This window comes from Mesocricetus auratus, unplaced genomic scaffold (assembly GCF_017639785.1).
Source record: "Mesocricetus auratus isolate SY011 unplaced genomic scaffold, BCM_Maur_2.0 Super-Scaffold_100022, whole genome shotgun sequence".
Lineage (NCBI taxonomy): Eukaryota > Metazoa > Chordata > Mammalia > Rodentia > Cricetidae > Mesocricetus > Mesocricetus auratus.
Window position 1 is genome coordinate 21010014 of NW_024429203.1, and position 20664 is coordinate 21030677.

Here is a 20664-nt window from a genome sequence, read left to right on the forward strand (position 1 = left end):
AAGCTGAGCAAGCCAGTAAGTAGTGTTCTCTTTAGTCCATGGTCTCTTTAGCTCCATCCTCCGATGACGGAAGCCAAATCAACCTGTTCTCCCCCATGTTACTGTTGGTCACAGTGTTTATGACAGCAATAGGAAGAAAATGAAGGCAGTAAGAATCTAATGAGTTGTCTGTGCAAATAACTAGGAAGAGGTTAAAAGAAAAACCTGTACAACCTCAGATATCTATACCTTCATGCAAGGCAAGGCAGAAGCGGGGTGTGCAGTAAAATAGGAGGGAAAGGCTTATCAACAGATACATATATTTTAAGGGGGAAAAATCCAACCACTTTGAAAGGCAAGAAAAACGCAGAAGGTGGTGAATAGCAGGGAGATAATTAACTGCATGAAACTTTATAAACCTAAGGGTAGAAACGTGTTAGATAAGGTGAATGGAGGAAAGGGCAAAAGTGAGGTAATACGACAGACAAAGAGAGTGATACCTTTGTTTAAACCCGTGATCGGAACTGAATGGACAGAAGATGTTATAACGAGTAGCTTCAACTGCCACGACATCTGCTAGAAATTTTGAACTCAAGGCTGGGGAAGCGGCTTGGTTGATAAAGCGTTATGCACAAATGAATTCCCAGAAGCTGCATAAAAAGCCAGGCCTGGTGGTACATGCCTGTAATCACAGCACAGGGAGAAAGAGACCAGAGAATCCCAAAGTCATGTTGGCAAGCTAACCTAGTCAGTTAGCAAGCTCCAGACTCATTAACAGTGAGAGATCCAGTCTCAAAAAATAATAATTGGGACTGGAGCACTGGCAACTCTTTCTGGGGACCCAGGTTCAATCCCCAGCACCCACATGGTGGCTCACAACTGTCTGTAACTTCTGTTTCAGGGGATTGGATGACTGTATTCTCTTGGCCTTTGTGGGTACCAGGCACATGTGTGGTGCACATGCATGAATGCATGCATGCGCACATACATGCATACATACAGGCAAAATACTCATACACTTAAGATAAAATAAAAATGAAAAAATAATGTGGTAATCAATAAAGGAAGAAACTTAATGTTGACCTCTGGCTGACAAAAATAGACACATACACACAGAGGGATGGACACACACACACACACACACACACACACACACACACACACACACATATATATATATATATATGCACATGAAATTAAAAAAGCTATCTAATCTGGCTAAGAGACAACCACCTGGCATATTCTTCACTAGTCTCATCGGTACATTTAATAGCTCACATTGCTAAGGAAATGAAATTACCACCAGCAGAAGGAAACCTACAGGAACCTTAAAAGGGACATGATGTCACCTCAGTCATTCACTTGACAAGTGTCACTGTGTATGGGTCACAGTTCAAATCCAGCCTGAGCTCCACAGTGAGACTCTTTGTCATAAACAAAAAAAAACACTGTAACAACAAACCAAAGCTACTGTGTTAGATGCCAAGAAGTAAGACTATCCAATAAATGTAAAAGGAAGGCAGTTCTAGAAGCTGTACCCTCTCTGTGTCAAAGCTAAGTGGATCCCTGGGAGGAAAAAAAACCAGGAGGGCCTCTCGGGTAATACTAGCCCATCGTGTTTAGTTTAGTTCACATCATTCCAGTGTTTAAAAAGGAGAGTCTACAAGATGTAAAGACGTCTCATCAGAGATGGTGGGTTATTCCGCAAACCTTTGAAACAGCCCCACGGTCTACTGGCTAGCTGGTAATCAACCTCAGGCTCAGATAAGACAGTGGAGCAGGGAGGGCTGCTCAGCCATGAGGCTGTTGTCTACAGGCTATTCAAGGAGTTCATGGGACTCCTTGGCCCTACTGCTCCCATCCTCATAGTTAAAGAAGGCTTCATGGATGAGAGGGTTGTAAGGGTAGAAGGAGGGACCTGAGGCCCTGGTGAGCAAAGACAGGGTAGAGCGCCTCCAAGTGCTTCAAATGTGAACACGACTCTGGAACTCATGGAGAATGGAAGAGGTCAGGGAGGCCAGAGCAGGCAGATGACAGGTTGATCTCAGAAAAGGGGGTGACAAATGAGGACACTGGTCCCATTGAGAGAAGCACCCAGTTTCTTACAGATGAATGATAGTAATAGAAGGTCATGGGATTGCCCAAGGCTGCACAGTGGTTACCAACACTAGATTTGAATCTAGATCTTTGCTCTTGCTGCATCCTTCTATGATCTAAGGTCCATTGCTATCATTACCTCTGCTCTCGCTTTGCTGTCTGTGAATTGGGCAATCCTTTGCTCTCTGACCCCCCAAGGCCTCTTTCTAATATCACACTATGATTGCCTTTGGATGCTGGACCACCATGGCTCAGCAGCATCTAGCTGGACCAAGACACTGTCTCCATAAGTACTGAATCCATTCTAGAGGTTGGCCTTTTATACTCACCAGCACAGTGTGCTTGTAAGCCCGGTGAATCACAATGCTGTAGCCAAACACGGTCACGTCCACCTGCTTCACCCACAAGGCCAGTGATGGGTCCCGATCCTCGTTCTTGGCTGTTACAATGAACTTGGGGAAAGAGTCAGAGATTGATCTACTTCCTGTAGTGCAGAGGATGAGAGGGCAACTGGTCTGGAAGTCAAAGGGGTAGCCATCAAAGGTGAGGTAGTGGCCATAGCCGGAGACGATACATGAAGCATCAGTACGGGGCTGGCAGTAGTATAAGCCACTCTCTTCCATGCAGTATTCATCATCTTTGCAGGGAATGGTCTCACAGTGGACACTGTTGTCTGTGCCATTGCAATAGCAGAAGATCTGGCAGTCTTGGTCCACCCAGAAGGTCTCATTGGTGGCAAGTTGATGTCCCTCAAAGTTGCAGCCACACTCGCTCCGAGGCACACACTGGCTACCCTGCAGGGCGTAGCCTTCATCACATTGGCATCCCTCTGAGCAGCTATCCACACAGATGGGGCCCAGGGCCAGGGTCTCACAGGTCTCTGTACATGTCATGCACTCCTCAAAATGGCTATTCTCTGGGCACTCTAGAGCTGAGGGTAGTCAAAGAGAAGGCAAGTTTGAGAAATGAACAGAGGGCAGAGACATAAGTATGTAGGTATGTGCACATTTGTGCAACTGCATATTGTGCAATCACAGGTGGGTTCATATTTTTGTGGCACAATGAGCTCAATGAAGCTGCATGATTGAATACTGTCATCCTCGCTGGCGTGATTGAGGGTCAGAGGACACCCGCAGGCTCCGTTTGTGTATTTGATTGTCTACATAGAAGAGTCTTTGTCTACAAACCAGTACTGAACACCTGTTAGATGTGGACCCTCTCCTGGGCCCTTTTGTGTTCCTCGTCTCAATCACCTGGATTAAGACAAGTCTTTTTATCACTGTTCTATAGGTGAGGATATGGGAGGCCAATGATTTAACTTATCTACCTGATAAGAGCCAGGCAAGGGTTAAGATGTCGTGACATATATTCTAAAGACAGTGTGTGATGTACTACAAAAACATTTGCTTTGTAGCCGTAAAGATATCTCTCAGTTTAGGCTTGTGAATATCTCTGAGCTCTAGTGTCTCCTTTGTTGTTGTTATTGTTCAACAATGGCCATATTTACCTGATAGGATTATTCTGAGGATTAATAATCTAATATTAATTCTGAGTCCATAGTAGAGTATCAAAAAATAGCACACACTCCCCCCACCTGGACCATCCTTCTTGCCTTGGCCTTATGTCTTTCTCGTTGTCTTTTATTTTTCTTTATCTGGCACCTGAGGTCTTCTTCACCTCCTCACCATGCTCTGTGTGCAGTCAGCCCTCTGCCCCTGCTCACACTGTCCTCTGCCAGGGTAACCCCCTACAAAGCCACATCCCATGACTCTTTCACGCTTCTTTTCAAACCACACTTTCTCCCAGAAGTCTTCCTTGTTAAATCAAGTCTCTTCCATAGAGGAGCGTGTACAGCTGTCTGTGAGGTTCTGGGTTAGCACCCTACTTCTCTCCATGCCTTGACTGGTGACAACTTGACAGGAGCAGTGACAGAATCCAAGAGCACAGAAGAAATCTGCCTACAAGTCTGTGTGCTCTAAAGATCTGCAAAGGTCCCCAACCCTCTGGGAAAACAGGATCTTGCCCATAGAACTTTCTTTGGCTCTTAAACATACAATCCTTCCTTGCCAGTGTCTTACGAACCAAGGACGTGAAGGACACTACAGAGAAATAAATTGCATGGACATAATAGCTCTGCCCACGAGGACCAACTCCATCATTCTGCACTGTGGACTGAAAGCCAATCTTTTTATTTTTTTCCTCTAGGCTAAAGGACTCTCTCCATTTCCATTGACTACAATACCATACGGCTTTGGAGTTGAAGGCTAGTTCAACACTGATTATATATGTCTGGATAGAGGGATTTTCACACTTGTCTCTAAATTATGAATGCTATAGCACTGACTGCAGGTTTATGGGGAAAGCAAATAACATGACTTATTTAAATGGCTGTCGCTTATGACTTATTGTATTGTCTGGATTTGTCTGAAAGTCTGGAACATAGAGACGTGGAGTAATAAAACTTTCCCCTGCCCCTGAAATAACTCTGGGAAATTACTAAATTGGGGATCCAGCTCTGCCAACAAGAGAGTTGGTTAAAAATGTTCAAACACAGATAGCATGGTAGTCTCTTTCCAAGCTCAAAGAAGATGCTGTTCCTTGAAATGAACTGGGTAACAACTACAGACAAGGAACAGCATCTCCTTTGAACTTGGATTGGGTGACAACTACAGATTTTTAGGACCCAGTCATAACATTCCCTTACATACTTAGACAGCTGGCTGATCAAGTGTGCACACTTTGGTCATTACCGGCAGATCCAAATGAGCCAACCTAGTAGGTGGGCAGGGTGTAAGCCTGTCTTTCTTCCCAATGAAGCTATGCTCCATGTGGCCACCTCTGCCCAAATCCCCTTTAAAAGGTTCTTACACGAGTGACCTCCACTCCACTGCCCTGGATGAGGATTGGGGACATGCCTTTCTCAAGAGCCTTCACAACCAGGTCAGGCTAAGCTAGGTGCCACCAAAATGTGCTCTGCACAGTACAAAACCCACAAGTACTCCCTGCCAGGCAGGAGCTGGTCGTCTGGAAGGACAACCTGGTAGCAGCATAGATCTGGGATGGGGAAACTTGGCAATTCCACACCATGTGTGAAATCCATCTAGAAATCTGGGTGTGAGAGAAGGGGCAGAAGCCACACTAGAGAGGCTGGAGGAAGGAAGGAGGTGTGGGAGACAGCAGATGGATCAGAGAGGCTTTGGGGGAGTATTTCAAGACCCCACTAAGCAGAGCAGTGAGCAAGAGCACAGTGGCTCTCCTGCTGAAGGTGACTGTACACAGAATTCAGCTTCAGGACTCATGGAATCTGCCTGCCAGTCCCTTCTGAAGGAAGCTAAGGCTCATCAGAACAGACTTGCTCAAGTTGACAGGCCAGGTGCACACTCATTGGATTTCTGAAGTTCATAAATCAGAGGTTTAAAGGTGTGTGTGTGTGTGTGTTTGTGTGTGTTTAACTGCTGAAAGATATCCCCAAACAAAAATACCCCCAAGAGCACTGTGTAACTGGTACCCAGATGTTTGTCTCTGTAACACCCCTCACCAAAAGGGAGTAGAGTCTCTTGGTATAAGGGCTGAATGTTGCCCAGGGTGGAAAGAATACAGAGAAAACTGTTTGATCAGAAAGTAAGACAGTGCTAAAAACCACAGCAGAGGTATGACAAAGGACAGGAGTCAGTTCGAAGGTTTCTATAGGTCAAACATGGAACAATTTTAGCACCAAAATACTTTTTAAATGTAATATGAAATATAAGACCTTTTTGAGATGAGGTAAGATAGACAAGAGGTGTGAGAACGGATGGGTGGATCAACTGAGGAACAGTTGGGAGAGATGGGAAGACTCTTGCCTATATTGGGATAGCAACTCCTGACTGGTAAAGTAGGGAAGACAGTGCTGGACCTGGAATTGTCATTTGGTAATCACAGTGCAACAGTATAGCACAAGCCAAAATCAATCGACAGTAGGTACTGAACCAGGGCAGAGATTTTGACGGACAGCAGTAAAGGTGCATATCAAAAAAAAATATCTCCACACACTTTGCATTTTGGTTGTAAGAGAAAACTCATGGGAAATCTACAGAGGAGCATTCTGCCCATACCTTGGTTTGGACAACAGCACGCAGCTCACCCACAAGGGGGCAGAGTGGACATAGACTTTGTCTGCTTGTAGAGCTTTCGTGGGAATGCTGAATGGGCGCAGAGTTAAGGCTCACCACGAGTGACAGCCAAATCTACATAAGAAGCCATTCTATTTTAGAGGGCACAGAAAGCTAAGGGATTGTTCCAATCATATTACATAACATATTGTAGGAGTAAAGAAATGTGTATTAAAATATGAACCTAGACTAGGTTCATGCAGACAGGGAAAAACATAAAAGCCACTACCCAGTTAGATAACAAAATTGGGAGGTAGATGTTAAGTTCTTCTATATAAATTAGATAACTGCACTACAGTAATATGAGCCAATGACCTTAGTCTCAGGAAATAATTATGGAAGAGCTAGTGGGGATGGGTGATTGATTGGAATCTCAAATGTCTCCCAAAAGTTAAAGGTTTGGTCTCCAGCACAGGTCTTTGGAACATTAAGGGTGTGCCTTGAAATGGATAGGGAGAACAAAGTCCTTCCTCTCCCTCCCATTCACACAATGAACATTTTTTTTCTTCCCCTATATGCAAGCCACCATGCTCTAACCTCACTGCAGACCCAAAAGCAATGGGGCCACTAGGTCCCATCAACCCTTGAGCTGAAACCATGAGCCAAAAAATAATACCTCTCTCTGTAAGTTAGTTTCCCCTGGGTATTTTGTCACAGTCACAGAAGCCATGGTTACAATTACTTTCTGATTGAGGTGCAGCCAATGGGAAAAGAACACAAAAGGGACAGACTGCACATGACAGGTTTAATCTGGGTAATGAGCACATAGGTATGCTCACAATGTTTGTGTAACTTCGAAACTACTTAAAAAACTTTTTAATGATTAAACTTAAAGTGGGTCATGACAGAGAGATACACAGACCCAGCTGCTGGCATCTTCATGGTTTAAGTTTTGGTTTAGGGCCAAAGTTTTCAGTGGAGAGAGTGATGTATAGCCGTTCTTACTATCCTGCATGGGTTCCATCCTTTCAGTCCCTCCCGTCTGCTTCTTCTGATAAGCCAGGTGCTGGCTATCTTGTCTGCTCAGGAATTATTCTAATGACGACTAGTATCTCCACTGCCTGGCTGAGAGGGATCACATACTCTGGGGACAAAATGAAAAGCCAGGTACATGGGACTGTCTTAATAGCCTTTGTCAGGTTTGCCCCAGGGAGAAACTCTGATCTCCAACACCCTGAGAAGCTCCCCAGCTGACTGTGCCCTTCCAAAATGAATGGGGCTCTTCTGCGCCCCATTCCCCATGAAGCCATTACTAAGGTTTCTGGTTGTTTAACCCAGTGTCTGTGCTCTCTGTAGATAAAACCACCTGTCAATGGGATGGCTAACTGTTCTACAATAAAAAGATATTGTGTGTTTAGAAATGAAAAGAAGGACTTGGAGATGGCTCAGTTGATAAAGTATCTGCCACACAAACATGAAGGATACCACATAAAAGCTCCAGTGTTTATAACACCAGCACTGAGAGAGGTAGATCTCTGGTGCTCTCTGGTCAGTGAGTCTAGCAAGTCAGTGAGCTCTAGATTCAGTAAGAGATGTTGTCTCAAAAGATAAAGTTGGAGGGGCTGAAGAGATAACTCACCAATTAAGAGCATGCACTGCTCTTGCAGAGGACCCAAGTTTGGTTCCCAGTACCCATATTGGGATTCTCACAATGGCCTGTAACTCTAGCCCCAAGGCATTAGATGTTCTCCAGCCTCCAATGACACTTGTACCTGCTTGTGCACACACACACACACACACACACACACACACACACACACACACTGTTAAAACCTAAATCTTTAACCAAAAAAAGTAAGGTGGAAAGGAATAGTGGAAGATATCAATGTCAATCTCTAGCCTCTACACACACACACACACACACACACACACGCGTGTACATGTGCACATGCACACATACAAAACACACACACACATGTGAAATGAAAATAAGGGTGAGAAGCTGTCAAGTTTGGGGTAATGAGACCAAAGACAAGTCATTAGACTCCCCTTGAGCTCTGTCCAACTAAGAAGACCTGACTAGGAAACCATTGTAGAGCATGTGTCCCCAGCCCTAGCCTCCCCACCATGGAGCCCGAACTTACGGCAGAATTCATAGGTCCTCCAGGGGCCCACCTCCACATCTGCATTCTTGCAAGCACTGGCATAACGGGCCACAGAATCACACAGCTCCGACTCATTGCCCCCACTCTGGCACAGGCGAAAAAGGCAGGTGCGGTAGTAGGCAGTGACATTGACCACCCCATGGCACTCCAGGAAGGAGCTGTTGGAGGGGTCATTGATGATACCGCAACGGGAGCGACCCCGGTAGAACTTGAGCAGTTCCGAGTCGTTGTTGCAGGCCTTCAGCAGGTCCCCACACTCGCCATTGCAGATTTCCTCAAATGTCGTCCAGCTCTCCAAGAACACTGCCAGGTTGTCTGTGCATTTGCCATTAGGAAGGCAGAACTCATCACTGGCATTGGCATTGAAAAAGCCACACAGGCCTCCAGTACAGTTGAAGTACATGGTGGACAGTCGGATGTACAACAGGCCCACATCAGAGTACTGGACTGTCACCACGCCTTTGGACTCTATGGTCGTGCTGTTTTTGTTTCGATAAATCTCCAGCCTCCCAGAAGGATGGAAAAAGGGTAATTCCACATCTTGACCATTAAGCTGAAAAAAAAAAAATCAAAAGCACTGCCATTAATGACAGGGACCCTTGGAGGATCCACTGCTTCTGAGGCTGGGAAAGAGCCCGCTCTGTGCCAGGACCAGCTCCTTGAAAATACCAAGGAGCTGATGGTGTATGTAAACTGTACACAGAAACCACCTGTTTATTCACAGGCTTGTTTCTTTCTTTTGAAACCTCCGTTCTCTAATTACTTCAGTGTGTCCCAGACCTAAAGTTCGTCCACACAAACACGTTGAGTGAAACTGTCTTGAAAGACTGTATTCCTCCTGCAGCCAATTTCCCTGCAAGCACTGTTTCCCAGACAGCACCCTTCCGCCACTCCTTTCTGGCTCCTTTTTTGCCAGCAGATTTTAATTTTTCTTGTGCCCCAGACCATTGGGGTGCATCGAAGAGAGTTAATGTCTAGATGTCCATTCACCTATGACTGCTATTCCCTTACTAAATTAATCTCTATCAATTCACTAGTGGGACTGAGAACACAGTCTTTTTTGTCTGTGGACATGTTTCTTGTAATCTCCCTAGGCTGCATGATGTTAACATTTGTTTTTAGAATGCCACTTAATTCACCTTAGACTGAAGGCATGGAAAATCCTTTTCCCTGTACCACCTCATCTCAGCCAAGTTAGCTTGGGACAATTACTTAGCCCCTTGGCATCTCCTGTGGAATCAAACATTGTTCTAAGTGATTCCCAAGATTCCTTCCAGAGCAAATTAACCTGGACACCTGGTCATGGCTACATTAGCCCGAGTCAGAGGGAGAGGAGGCAGCATGCAGGCACCCCAGTAAATCTTACCTTGACTTCTATATTGTGAGCATGAACTCCCTTCTACATACAGAAGGGATATTACAGTACGAAGAACAGAAATGACAGCATTCAGCCTACTTGCACTTAAATCCTATTTTGAAAGCTGTGTGTCCCTGAAGCAAATTTCTTAACCTTTCTGTGCCTTTTTGACAGCTATATGATACAGGTAATACTACAACCTACAAGATGAAAAAGGCTTAGAATAGTGGTTGGCACACAGCGCTCTGTAGGGACTTGTTCTTATAGAGAGTAAGCTTTACTCTATTTAATTTAAAAATTCCCACCTGGGTCTATTTCTCCACCTGCTAGAGTCTCATTTTGGGTCAATTATTTTAAAATGCCACTCCACTGGAGCCATGTTCTTTTTAGAATCTTCTCACGGCCAAAGGAAGAACGCCAAACCAGATGAAAAGGGCAAGTTCTATCACTCAATATGAGGACCCTCAAAGGAAGCAAGGAATCTTACCTTGACTTCCAAAGCCCCGACTCCTCCTATCTTGACCTCTTGGTCAGCCACGAGGATCCGAAGACCCCGGAGCCAAGCAGGCCCGACATCAGGCTTCTTCTTGTTGATGTCAATTTCCAAGTACTCAGGACGCTCAGGGCAGGTCTTGAGTAGTGTGTAAGAGAACTCGGATGGGAATGCGTAGGCAGCACCATCAAATGTGTGTAGCACCTGGTTCTGGCTGAGCAGGCACACAGTCTCCCGCTTGGGGAAGCAGCCCTGGTAGCCATCCTCCACAGCACACACCTCCCCACTCCGGCAGGTCTTGTTGAAGCAGTAGACATCCCCTCCCTCCTCACATAAGCACTGCACCGTACAATTGGCCGTGGCCCAGAAGAACTCCCCCATGGTATAGTAGTGGCCATCGAAGTCACAGCCGCACTTGTGCAACGGGACACATTGGCTGGTGCTGAGGACAAAGCCCTCGTTGCACTCACAACCTTCCGTGCAAGGTGTGGCACAGTTTTGAGAGGCCGTCAGGTCCGAGCAAGTGTCGGGGCAGCTACTGGTGCACACAGAGTAATGGCTGAAACTTGGGCACCGCACGGTAGACACTGGTACGGAGAAAGGAAGACAGCTCGGTCATAGGTTAGCAGACCTGAAGCCAACCAGCACAGAGGCTGAGAAAAATTAAAAAAAAAAATCTCCTCCCAGATCACTCAGGCCCTACAGTGAGAGTCAGTTGGCCACTTACTGGGGAAGAGGCTGAAGGGGGACACCTGTGAGTATTGACACAATTGGTTTCTCTGCATGCTGGGGCTGTGAGATTCTTTTTTTTACCTGAACTTGAACCCACTGAATTTCACCTTGAAGCTGTTTGTCCTTTTTAGCTTAGCCACACTCCTCAACAGAGGGTTATTACTTAGTGATCTGCAGTCATGAAGATGTTTTCAAATCCTCCACCAAGGACACAGGAGATGCCTTGATTTTAAAGAGCATGGCCCATTCTTAGAAGGAAATAAAACTTTCAGGAGAAATGAAAATTGTACCCGTTAGAGCAGCAATTTGAAGACATGAAATTTCAAACAAGAAGGCACTTAAAATATCTGAGTGTGACCGAGGCAGACTGTGGAAATGAATTCCTGGGACATTAAAAATGAGAAAGAAACTGAGCAGTCTGCAGAGCTGGTGTGCCTGCTCCTCTGGGAGGCTTGCTGGGAGCCAGCGGCTGCCTTCCGAGGGCAGCCCGTGCCTTAGAAGCCGACTTCTCTTATTTAAAAGCATTCAAGTCTACATAAATGTTGGAATCTAGCTGAATCCAGCAGGCATATGTCTAGTAAGCCAGCTCTGAATTAAATATAATTTATCCCAGTAAGAGAGAGTGAGGGTGGGTGGGTATAAGATGAGAGCCAGACCACTAGGAAAAATACACAACCATTGTTTATAAAAATTTAGTTGGGCAATTTGGATGCTCTCAGATTATATAAGGCTCGAAGAGAAGCCATATCTGACTTGAATGTGAATTATGAGAGGGCTGCACTGGGTATAACGGAGGCTGGTCGGTCAGTCACACAGCAAGAAAGATACACTGTCTCTTGGTAGTGCGACCAATATACTGAGATTTGAATCTGACATATGATGATTTATGTGGCTCCAACCCACGCTTGTGGAGGGAAGCTCCATCTAGCCTTGGAATTCAGAGAAACTTAAATCTCACCTCCACACACAGCCTCTCAAAGGTATGAACAACAGCTATCTATTTGCTATGCGAAGGGAACCAGGGACCAGGAAGGAGACAAATTGTCGTTGTGCTTTTATCAGTAAGAAAGGGGAGATTAAAATGGGATAGTTGGGTGGGGAGAAATGGTCAGACAGCTAAGCGGTACCAGAAAACTTCATCCAAAAGCCTATTGTAAAAGAAGCTGGTTACTCCCACAAGCCCAAGCCTCTCCTGACCAGTTCTGGCTAGGCAAGAAAAGGCCTTCCTTACTAACAGGCTCTATTTTCTGTCCACAGCCCTTTCCCTGACCATATGGGATGAGATGCTGCAGAAAAAATGGTACAAACTCTGAAGGTCCTGGAGATGGGGGACCAAAGATGAGGAGCTAAAGAGACGGGACCAAAGATGAGGAGCTAAAGAGACAGGACCAGACTCCTCCACCTAGGAGGGAAGCCATTTCCCCAAATGGGCTCTAACCCCTAAGCTACCCTTTGCATTTCCTCAACAGGCACTCCAACTGTGGAATCACCTCCCCCTGGTTCAGCTCTGGGCTGTCATCCCTACTGTGGGGTTTCCTCTAGCGACATATTTTCTGTCATTAATTTCCTATCTCTCGATGTCTTATGCTCATCGATGGAGCCTTAGTTCTTGGTTATGACAGTGGGAGGGGTAAAGATCTCTTCATAGTTTATTCTGTATAATTTGTGATATTTCAACACCACCCTCGTTCTTGGACCGTGAGTCTTAACAGGGTCTGGAGGAGGTTTGAAATCCTATCCCTGCCCCTGGCATAGGGACACCTTTCATAAGATGGCATGCCAGCTTACCACACCCAGTTTGGATTCTCCAGTCTCCGATTGGGATGCCCAGGGCTTGACACACCAAGGCGTAGGCTTGAATGGCTTGGCAGAGGAGCGTGCCGTTGTCCCTCACGCTGCACAAGTCGTACACACAGCTGTGCACAAAAGCCGTGGCATCCACGACAGTGCCACACTCCCACAGGGGGCCGTCTGTCTTGTTGAGGAAGCCGCAGTAGTCAGAACCAAAGTAGAGGGCTTCGGTGGCAGCATCACACTGAGTACAATTGTCCACACAGCCAGAGCCACACTTCCAGTCAGCATGGTAGACACGCCAGCTCTCTCCCAGGTCCAGCACTGACATGGCGGGCCTGCCATCTGGGCGGAGGAAGTCATCCAGTGGGTTTTTATTGTAGTTCCCACAAAGCCCACAGGTGGAGTTTATATAAGAGCCTGGGATGGAAATGGAGGCGTAGTGCTGGCCGTCAAATGTCACTAAGAGCCCAAAATCTGTTTCCACAGCAGTAGACATGCCACTCTGGTAGATTTTCACGGCCCCCAACTCTAAGGTGACTGGCAAAGAAGTCACTAGGTCATTAACCTGCCAACAGTAACAGTAAAAGGCAGATGAGCAGGTGGCCATGCATGCGCGCCAGCACAGGTTGGCGAGGAGGGGCAGAGCAACTGTTATGGAGGGAACAGTCTCAAGTTTCCAGGTTTCCATGGCCTTACCTCTTCCTGTGGCTAATGGCTAATGCCTGAGGGAAATATTTAGGTAATGGTGAACTATGACCCAGAGGGCACCAGGCGTTTGAGCCCAGTAACTCTGACAGTTCTGGTGCCATTGTGCATGCCTCTGGGGACTGGCTGACTGGTGCCCTTCTTGCCTGGAGAGAGGTGCATCACTTTGGTTTCCATGAAGATCCATTAAATATCACATATGTTCCTCATCACCCCATCACTGCCCTTTGTACTCACTGGCCCTCCTGCCAGATCATACGTGTAATGATGATAATCAATGCTATAGGGAATACAATATATTTATTTACCAAGGAGAGAGAATCACCCAAGCTGGGAGTCAGAAGTGTGGCCAGCTTCCAAAAGAGGATGTCCTTTTTCCTTTCGCTTCCTTTTATCTCTACCTGTGCTAATTTACTTGTCCCCGTCCTCATGGGTGGATAACTTTGTGGGGTTCACTCCTACATATGTGATTGTACCAACTTTGGTATGCTGTCCATCTTGGAGGGCATGCTATGACCATACCCTAAGCATGATGCATGGTGGCTTCCTGATTGATATTTGGACTACGCCATTCAAACACTCAATGTCAACAAGTCTGAATACTTGCTAAGTACATAGCAATATGCCAGGATCCAAGAAGTATGGGGTTAAGGAAATCATCACCCTTGTTCCTCAAGGGGCTCTCAGCCTAGTGAAGAAGAGGAACACAGATATTTATAGTAGTCAGGTTTAAATATGAATCGATGGATGCAATGGGAGAACAGAGTGAACACTTAACCCAGCCTTGGGGACTCATACAAGGTTTTTAGAGGCAGTTAAATCTGACTTGAGTTTTTAAAGATAAACTCAAGTTGCCAGAAAAAAACCCTGGGGTTGGTGTTGAGCAGAGAATTCCAGGACAAAAAAAAAAAGGCAGGGGATTAGAGGTAGCTGTGTATGGTAGGAATAGTCATGGGATACTCAGGATTGCTGGGAATATCGGTAGCTAGAGATGAAGCTGAAGACAGACCAAGTCCTGCAGCTGCTCTAGTGTCAAGCAGTGTTCTGAGAGTTTAAGGTTACCAACAAGTGAATCGGTCAAAATTCCCTTCCTTGTGTAACCTAGCATCTAGCTTAGGGAAACTAACCACTAGCAAAACAAAGGCACACGGCATCTAATAATGTGTGAGTGAGGATTCCGGATCCCAGTGTTCAGAAAGAACCTTTGTAACTATAGGCCAATGGTCAGGGCACAGCTCCGTGGGAAGGTGACAGAGAGGAAGAAGCCTTGGAGGAGATCACAGGGAGAGATCAGCAGGCCCTAAAGTGGGGTATTTCTGGGGGCTCTAGCCATCAGGGTCTCCAAGAGGCTGGGCTGAGCAAGCAGGAGAGGGCAGTGGCAGCTGATATCAGGCAGGGTAGCAGCAGGGAAAAGAGAACTTAGACTTTAGCTCTGAGCAAAATGTTGAGCCAAGAGGGTATTTAAAGCAAAGGATCGACAAGATCTGACTTCCACTTTGAAGGAACCACTCTGGCTCCTATGTTGAGAACAGACCTTGAAGGGCCTTTAAGCCATGTTAAAAACAATACAACTCAAATAGAATTGAATTTCTACTCAGTAGGGAGAGAGCCCCTGAAGGGCTGTAAACTAAGAAATAGCACAGGAGCTTTGCATTTCAGGAAGCTCATCCCTCGCTGGCAGGAAGTGCTTGCTGAACTAAGTCAAGATGAGAAGCCAGGAGCCTAGACAGCAGCTGCTGTCAGGGCCCAAGAGAAGACAGGAAAGAGCTAAAACCAGACGAAGTGGGAGGACAAACTGCATAGTCCACTCCGTTGTCCCTCAGTCTCTCCTGTGGTTGAATTCCTCCTGGGGAAGAATTGAGAGTGAATCTCAGTTATCCGGAGAACATGAACGGGTCGTTTGAAATGCTTTCAACAGAGCGTCGAGCTTTATCTTCACAGGCACTGTGCTTTTCAAGGCGTTTGTGTTCAAGAGTTGGGGTGAAATGATTAGTCCTGTCCCTCAGGGTCCTTGGTGGGTGACTTTAAATGCATATCATCTCTTCAGGCTGACCTAGACTCACGCTGGCTTCCGGTATATGGAAACATACCAACAGGAGTCTTAACTGGGTACTTTCCTTCCCTCTCACCTAAGTTCCTGTTCCTAGCAAGGAGACAAAGTCTTCTACACCTCAAAGCTACAGCCATCAGCCTCTAGGTATTACTGTAGTCCCTGTACACCCCACCCTAGGTTCCTTGCCTCATTCTATTCTGGTTGTCATCACTACAGTCGCCTGTAACTTACAGTTGGAGAGCTTTTCTCCTGCCACAGTTAGCCACCATATTTATGCTCCCCAAGGGTCAAAGCAGGAGTTCCTAGAGAACAAGACCCTTGACCCATGATGTATTGGTTCATTCCTACATTTAATTCACTAGTAACAGACAAACCACTTTGCTTTTCCTTCTCCTTATGTTCCAGGCACTTTCCTTGTCAACAGATCTCTCCGAGGATGTCTTCAGGGACAGTATGGGGAGGTTTAAGAGGAATCATAAAGTGTGGGTCTTGGAAATGGTAATATGGAACCAACAGGTTCCGAGTGCCTCTGTGCCAGACTCTGTGCTGAGTGAAGCACATGTTTGTTCTAGTTAATGATAATGAAACCTTAAAGGGTCTTATGTTCTCTTTATTTTTAATTGGGGATAGAGCTTGTGACAGAACCTGCCACCTGCTGAGGTCCAAAGTCATGCTTCACCACTGCTTCAAGATGCCTGTATCAGCTCTTGAGAGGGGGTCGACCAAGTCCAGGTTATAGCCTAGGTGCCTAATCGAGGGGACACAACCTCTCTGGCTTTACAGAAAAGGAGAAAGAAGCAAGATGCCATGCTGCTGGCAGTTATAGCAGGGGTATTGGGCAGGTCCCACTCCATAGTCAGAACTCTCCATCCCCTGTGGGAGAGATGGCCTGCGCATCCCCTGGAAGTATCCTGAACCATTCTGGTTCATGTTGAGGGGAAACCAGAAAACCTATAATCACTAGGAGACATTTGCCAGGTATGGATACTCAGTTATGCTGGCTTTCTTTGAACTTAGTTAGCATATATTACCCAAATTGTTAATTTTATCATTTGAGAATGGTTTCAGTGGAGAAAACCCCAATAAAAAATACTGCTTCTAATCCAATAAATGGGGATAAGGTTGGAGAAAGAGGACCTGTGGTTTGCAAGGATGCAACTTGGGCCATTGCAGGCTTGGCACAACATGGCTAGAGAGTCAGCTGCTTCTCAGGACTCTTGGTCTCCTTCCTGTTTCCCCAGCCTCTCCCTGGCTGTCCCCACATCACCCTGGGTCAGGGGCCTGCATCCATCTCGCCACTCTGCCCAGTGTAGCAGGTGTATTCATAGGCACTGGAAACCATTTGGCAAAAGGAAAAGGACACCGTTGTTAGCTTGCAGTTGGAGTCACATAACCTTTTCTTTCTGGAGCATTTATATTCACATCCACATCTCTCTGTCGCTACAGAAAATTGAGGAATCCATGCCCTACGCCTGGACGGTGGAACGGAGCCATGCAAAATTAGCAGAGCTGCTGGGCCTGAAAGAGATGACAGTATCCTTTCTTTCATTAAAAAAGAAAAAAAGAAAAAAGAAGTAAAAAGTCTGAGCGTGAGCAAAAAGAATTTTAATCAAAATGGAAAGTAGGGATGGAGCATGACACTTTCTTTTCAACTACTGGTATCAGACACACTGGTTTGACAACACAGGCAAGTTGGGAAAGCTGGTGAAAAAAAAAATTAGCCGGAAATGTATGTATCCACAAGCATAAAGATGGCACCCAATGGCACCATATAAATTTACAGTGGAAAAACACCATACTTTTGTACCAGAACCCTTCACTGATACATGAACCTGTCTCTAGAGAGACTAACCAAATAGCAAGCAAATTGGCATTTCAACTGTGGTCATAGCTCACTTTCCTAATTATAAAGCTGACGAGCTGCATAGACCTGAGAATGGCAGAGCCAGAAAAAGTGGAATTAGTTCCCTGATTTGGCCTTTTGTTGGATGTGCTACAGTAATTAAAACTACAACACATTCTTTATTAGTTCCGGATGGTACTCTATTTAACAACCATGCACCAAGATTAAGGATTGCATGGGATACGGCAACCACCCCTGGTGATCTCCAAGTTCAGCAACTACCCCTTGTGATCTCCAAGTTCAGCAACCACCCCTTGTGATCTCCAAGTTATGATTGCTTAAATAAACACATGGTTACAACAAGGTCTTCATTAACATTATGAAAATTGAGGCCTTCACCAATTGAGTAATTGCTAGTAGCATCTGGCTTTCCCTCTGTATTCAATGCCCCTATAACAGGAGTCATTTACATATGCTAAGCAGGCCAGCAGAGATTTGTGTTCTTCTCTGTTGGTGTTGTCAGATGTGGGAGGTTTCTTCAGAGGGACATTTGGGTAAAGCTTTCCTGGGATCTTTTCATACAAGACTCACTAAGGAAGTGACCAAAGCCACTCTAGGGTGATGCCTATGGAGATATCGATGAAGGTGGGACTTTCTCTGTGAATCAAACAATAGCTCTTTGGGCAAACAGGATGGGGGTGCTGAAGTGGGCTAAGGATGAATTAGGGGTAAGCACCCTGTTTGCCCTGTAGCCTGAATATGGCCATATGACTTTAATTATTGTAAGCCAAGTCAATGAGGAACTGAGCTTGTCCTTCTGTTACTGTGACTTCTGAGAGGCATATACCTGTATGTATGTGTATTCATGCAGATGTGCAAACATGTGTCCACTAGGAAGGGAACTAGGAGTGTGGATATGCTTTTATTTTCCCAAGATACGGTATCACTATGAGGCTTTTGCACCAATAAACTTTGGCTTATTGAAGCATCATCCAAGGCAAGAAGTGTATCTACCTGTTTGGCACTATAGAAAGACAGACAACAAATCAGGAGACAGAGGGAGACTTTCCCCAGGCTGAAGCATCTCTGGATTCTCTATCTCCCCATGATATACAGAAAGGGTCTTACCTTGACTTTTCCATAGCTTCCTTTAGGGATGAGAATCTTGTAGCCATTGACCTCAACAGAGAGCTCCTTCACCCACGAGACAGCAGAGCCCCCTCGGTGCTCATTCTTGGCCTCCACACTGAAGAAGGGGAGGCTAGAGGTTTGTAGACACTGCCGGGCCAATAGGTAAGCACAAGAGCCTTGAAAGTGGAAGAGGAAGCCATCAAAGGTGTGGTAGTGTGGCTCCCCAAACACCACACAGGTGCTGGTCTCCACGGGGCTGCAGTAGAAGAAGCGGCCCTTGGGTTCGCACACCTCATAGGGGCTACAGGAAGCCTCCTGACAGTAGATCTCGTTGTTAAAATCCAGACAGCGGCACTTGATGGTGCAGTTCAGGTCATCCCAAAACACCTCCCCTCGCCGAAGGAACTGTCCTGGGAATAAAGACATCAGATTCATCACTTACTACTTCCCTTCCATGCCAGGCACTGGGACAGTCTTTCCTTTGGTCATGCCTTCTTATCCTACTCTCGAACCCATTTAGGTAGAGATCACAGACTATCACCCTCATTTGACAATCGGGGAAACTGAGGCTTAAGATCTGTTGAATAATTCATTCAATGTCGCCCAGCATCTCAGCCAAGATTCCTAGCTGAGTGTGTCTGAATCCAGGGTGAGCTGCTGGCATTGTTAACTCCCCAGCTGGTGAGCAAGCCCACATCCAAGCAAAGACACATTGCCTTCATCTGTGGGAAAGTCCCTGACACTCAGGAGCCATTTCTCTTTCAAGAATACGAGCAAGGGCGTTCCAGAAGCACAGCCAGCCGATAGCCACAGGACTCAGCAATTGCTTGTTTACTCCCTAATTTGCTCATTTAATCAACAGTCTGGGCAGCATGTGCCCCAAAAGGTCAACACCACAAATCAGGTAGTAGACATAAATCCCAGCTTTCTGGGAATATTCTAGAAAAGACTGACTTTCTTGTGCTATTTGCAAAAGTTCATAAATACTACCGATGCTACTCAGGCTGAATTTCAACCCTTGCAAATTGTTTTTCCTCCAGCTCCAGGCCCTGCCCAAGTCTGGTATTCCTCTCTCTTTATCATCAGGAGAGAACCTGCTGACCAAGTCTAGGTCAGGAGGCGGGCCAAGGGAATGACTTTAAGGCATGTGCTAATTTTTAATAAATATTCACTACCATTTATTTGGCAGACATTTAATCTTTAAAATAATTTCCCTAAATAAATTATCTAGAACACACACACACACACACACACACACACAGAGAGAGAGAGAGTCCTGAATATATATTTTGTAAGTTGTACAAGCCTACCAGCTTAACCTCAAAAGAAGACAGGAGACATTAGGAACAGCTCTTTCTATGTCTGTCCAGCAAGAACATGTCTCAACAAGCAATTATGCCTCCTACCTGTTGAAATTGCACCTAAAGTGAGATAATAGATGTATTCATAGTCCCAGTAGGCTGCATGCATCAGCCCTTTAAACAGGCCCTAAATCCTTCAGTACTTTGGCATTAGATCAAGGTTGAATATCTTTTAAGAGCCTTCACTCTGTATCATTTCCAGTCTCTGCATTTCCAGGCTTCCAATAAACGAGAGCAAAATGTCTCTGAATAGAGGATGTTTGGACCAAAAGGTAGATGCCCTATGATAATTTTGTTTGTGAAATGATGATTTAATAAGCCAGCTCTATGGAACCGAATCCCTTGCTATCCTTGCTATAACCGAGGCCAAATCCCCATCTCATTAGATTGATATATGTCCAGTGGCACATGAAAATGCACAGTCCTATGTGGATATTGAATTTGCCCTGTACATGAAACCCAAACACATAACTCAGGAGGAGAAGAAAGCCGTGAGAGTGGGAACATTACACACTGCTGTCATCAGACTGTCCCCACAGCTCTGCCAGCCACTGCTGTCCATCTGCACAGTGTTCATTCCCAGGACTCAGGTAAGAGGTTGCCCCTGAGAACTCATGCTGCAGTCCACAGTCAGTGAACTCTTCAGCAATTGAGCAAACGGGAAGATGTGTTAGGGTGAGCATCTGAGACTGACATGAGAAGGCAAAGGGGACAGTATCTCACACAGATGAGGTGTTGTGTTGACCTTCCCACAAGAGAGGAGGGAAGATCTCAGAAATCATGGGGGGCTTTGGGACTAGACTCTTTCCTATTCAGTTCAATGACCTCTTAACTGCGTAGAACTTACTTGCTATTTCAGCGTG

General features: G+C 45.8%; 1 protein-coding gene across 1 annotated transcript in view; it reads right to left on the bottom strand.

The window, feature by feature from the left end:
- LOC101824250 (tubulin-specific chaperone cofactor E-like protein) overlaps nt 1–20664 on the bottom strand; it is a 140686-nt gene that overhangs the window by 34796 nt on the left and 85226 nt on the right. Inside the window, exons 13-17 of the mRNA XM_013112828.2 lie at nt 18438–18850; nt 12703–13273; nt 10177–10769; nt 8312–8885; nt 2406–3007 (exon numbers count right to left, since the gene is read on the bottom strand). Coding sequence (XP_012968282.2) covers nt 2406–3007; nt 8312–8885; nt 10177–10769; nt 12703–13273; nt 18438–18850 — 2753 coding nt within the window. The remainder of the gene's footprint in view (nt 1–2405; nt 3008–8311; nt 8886–10176; nt 10770–12702; nt 13274–18437; nt 18851–20664) is intronic.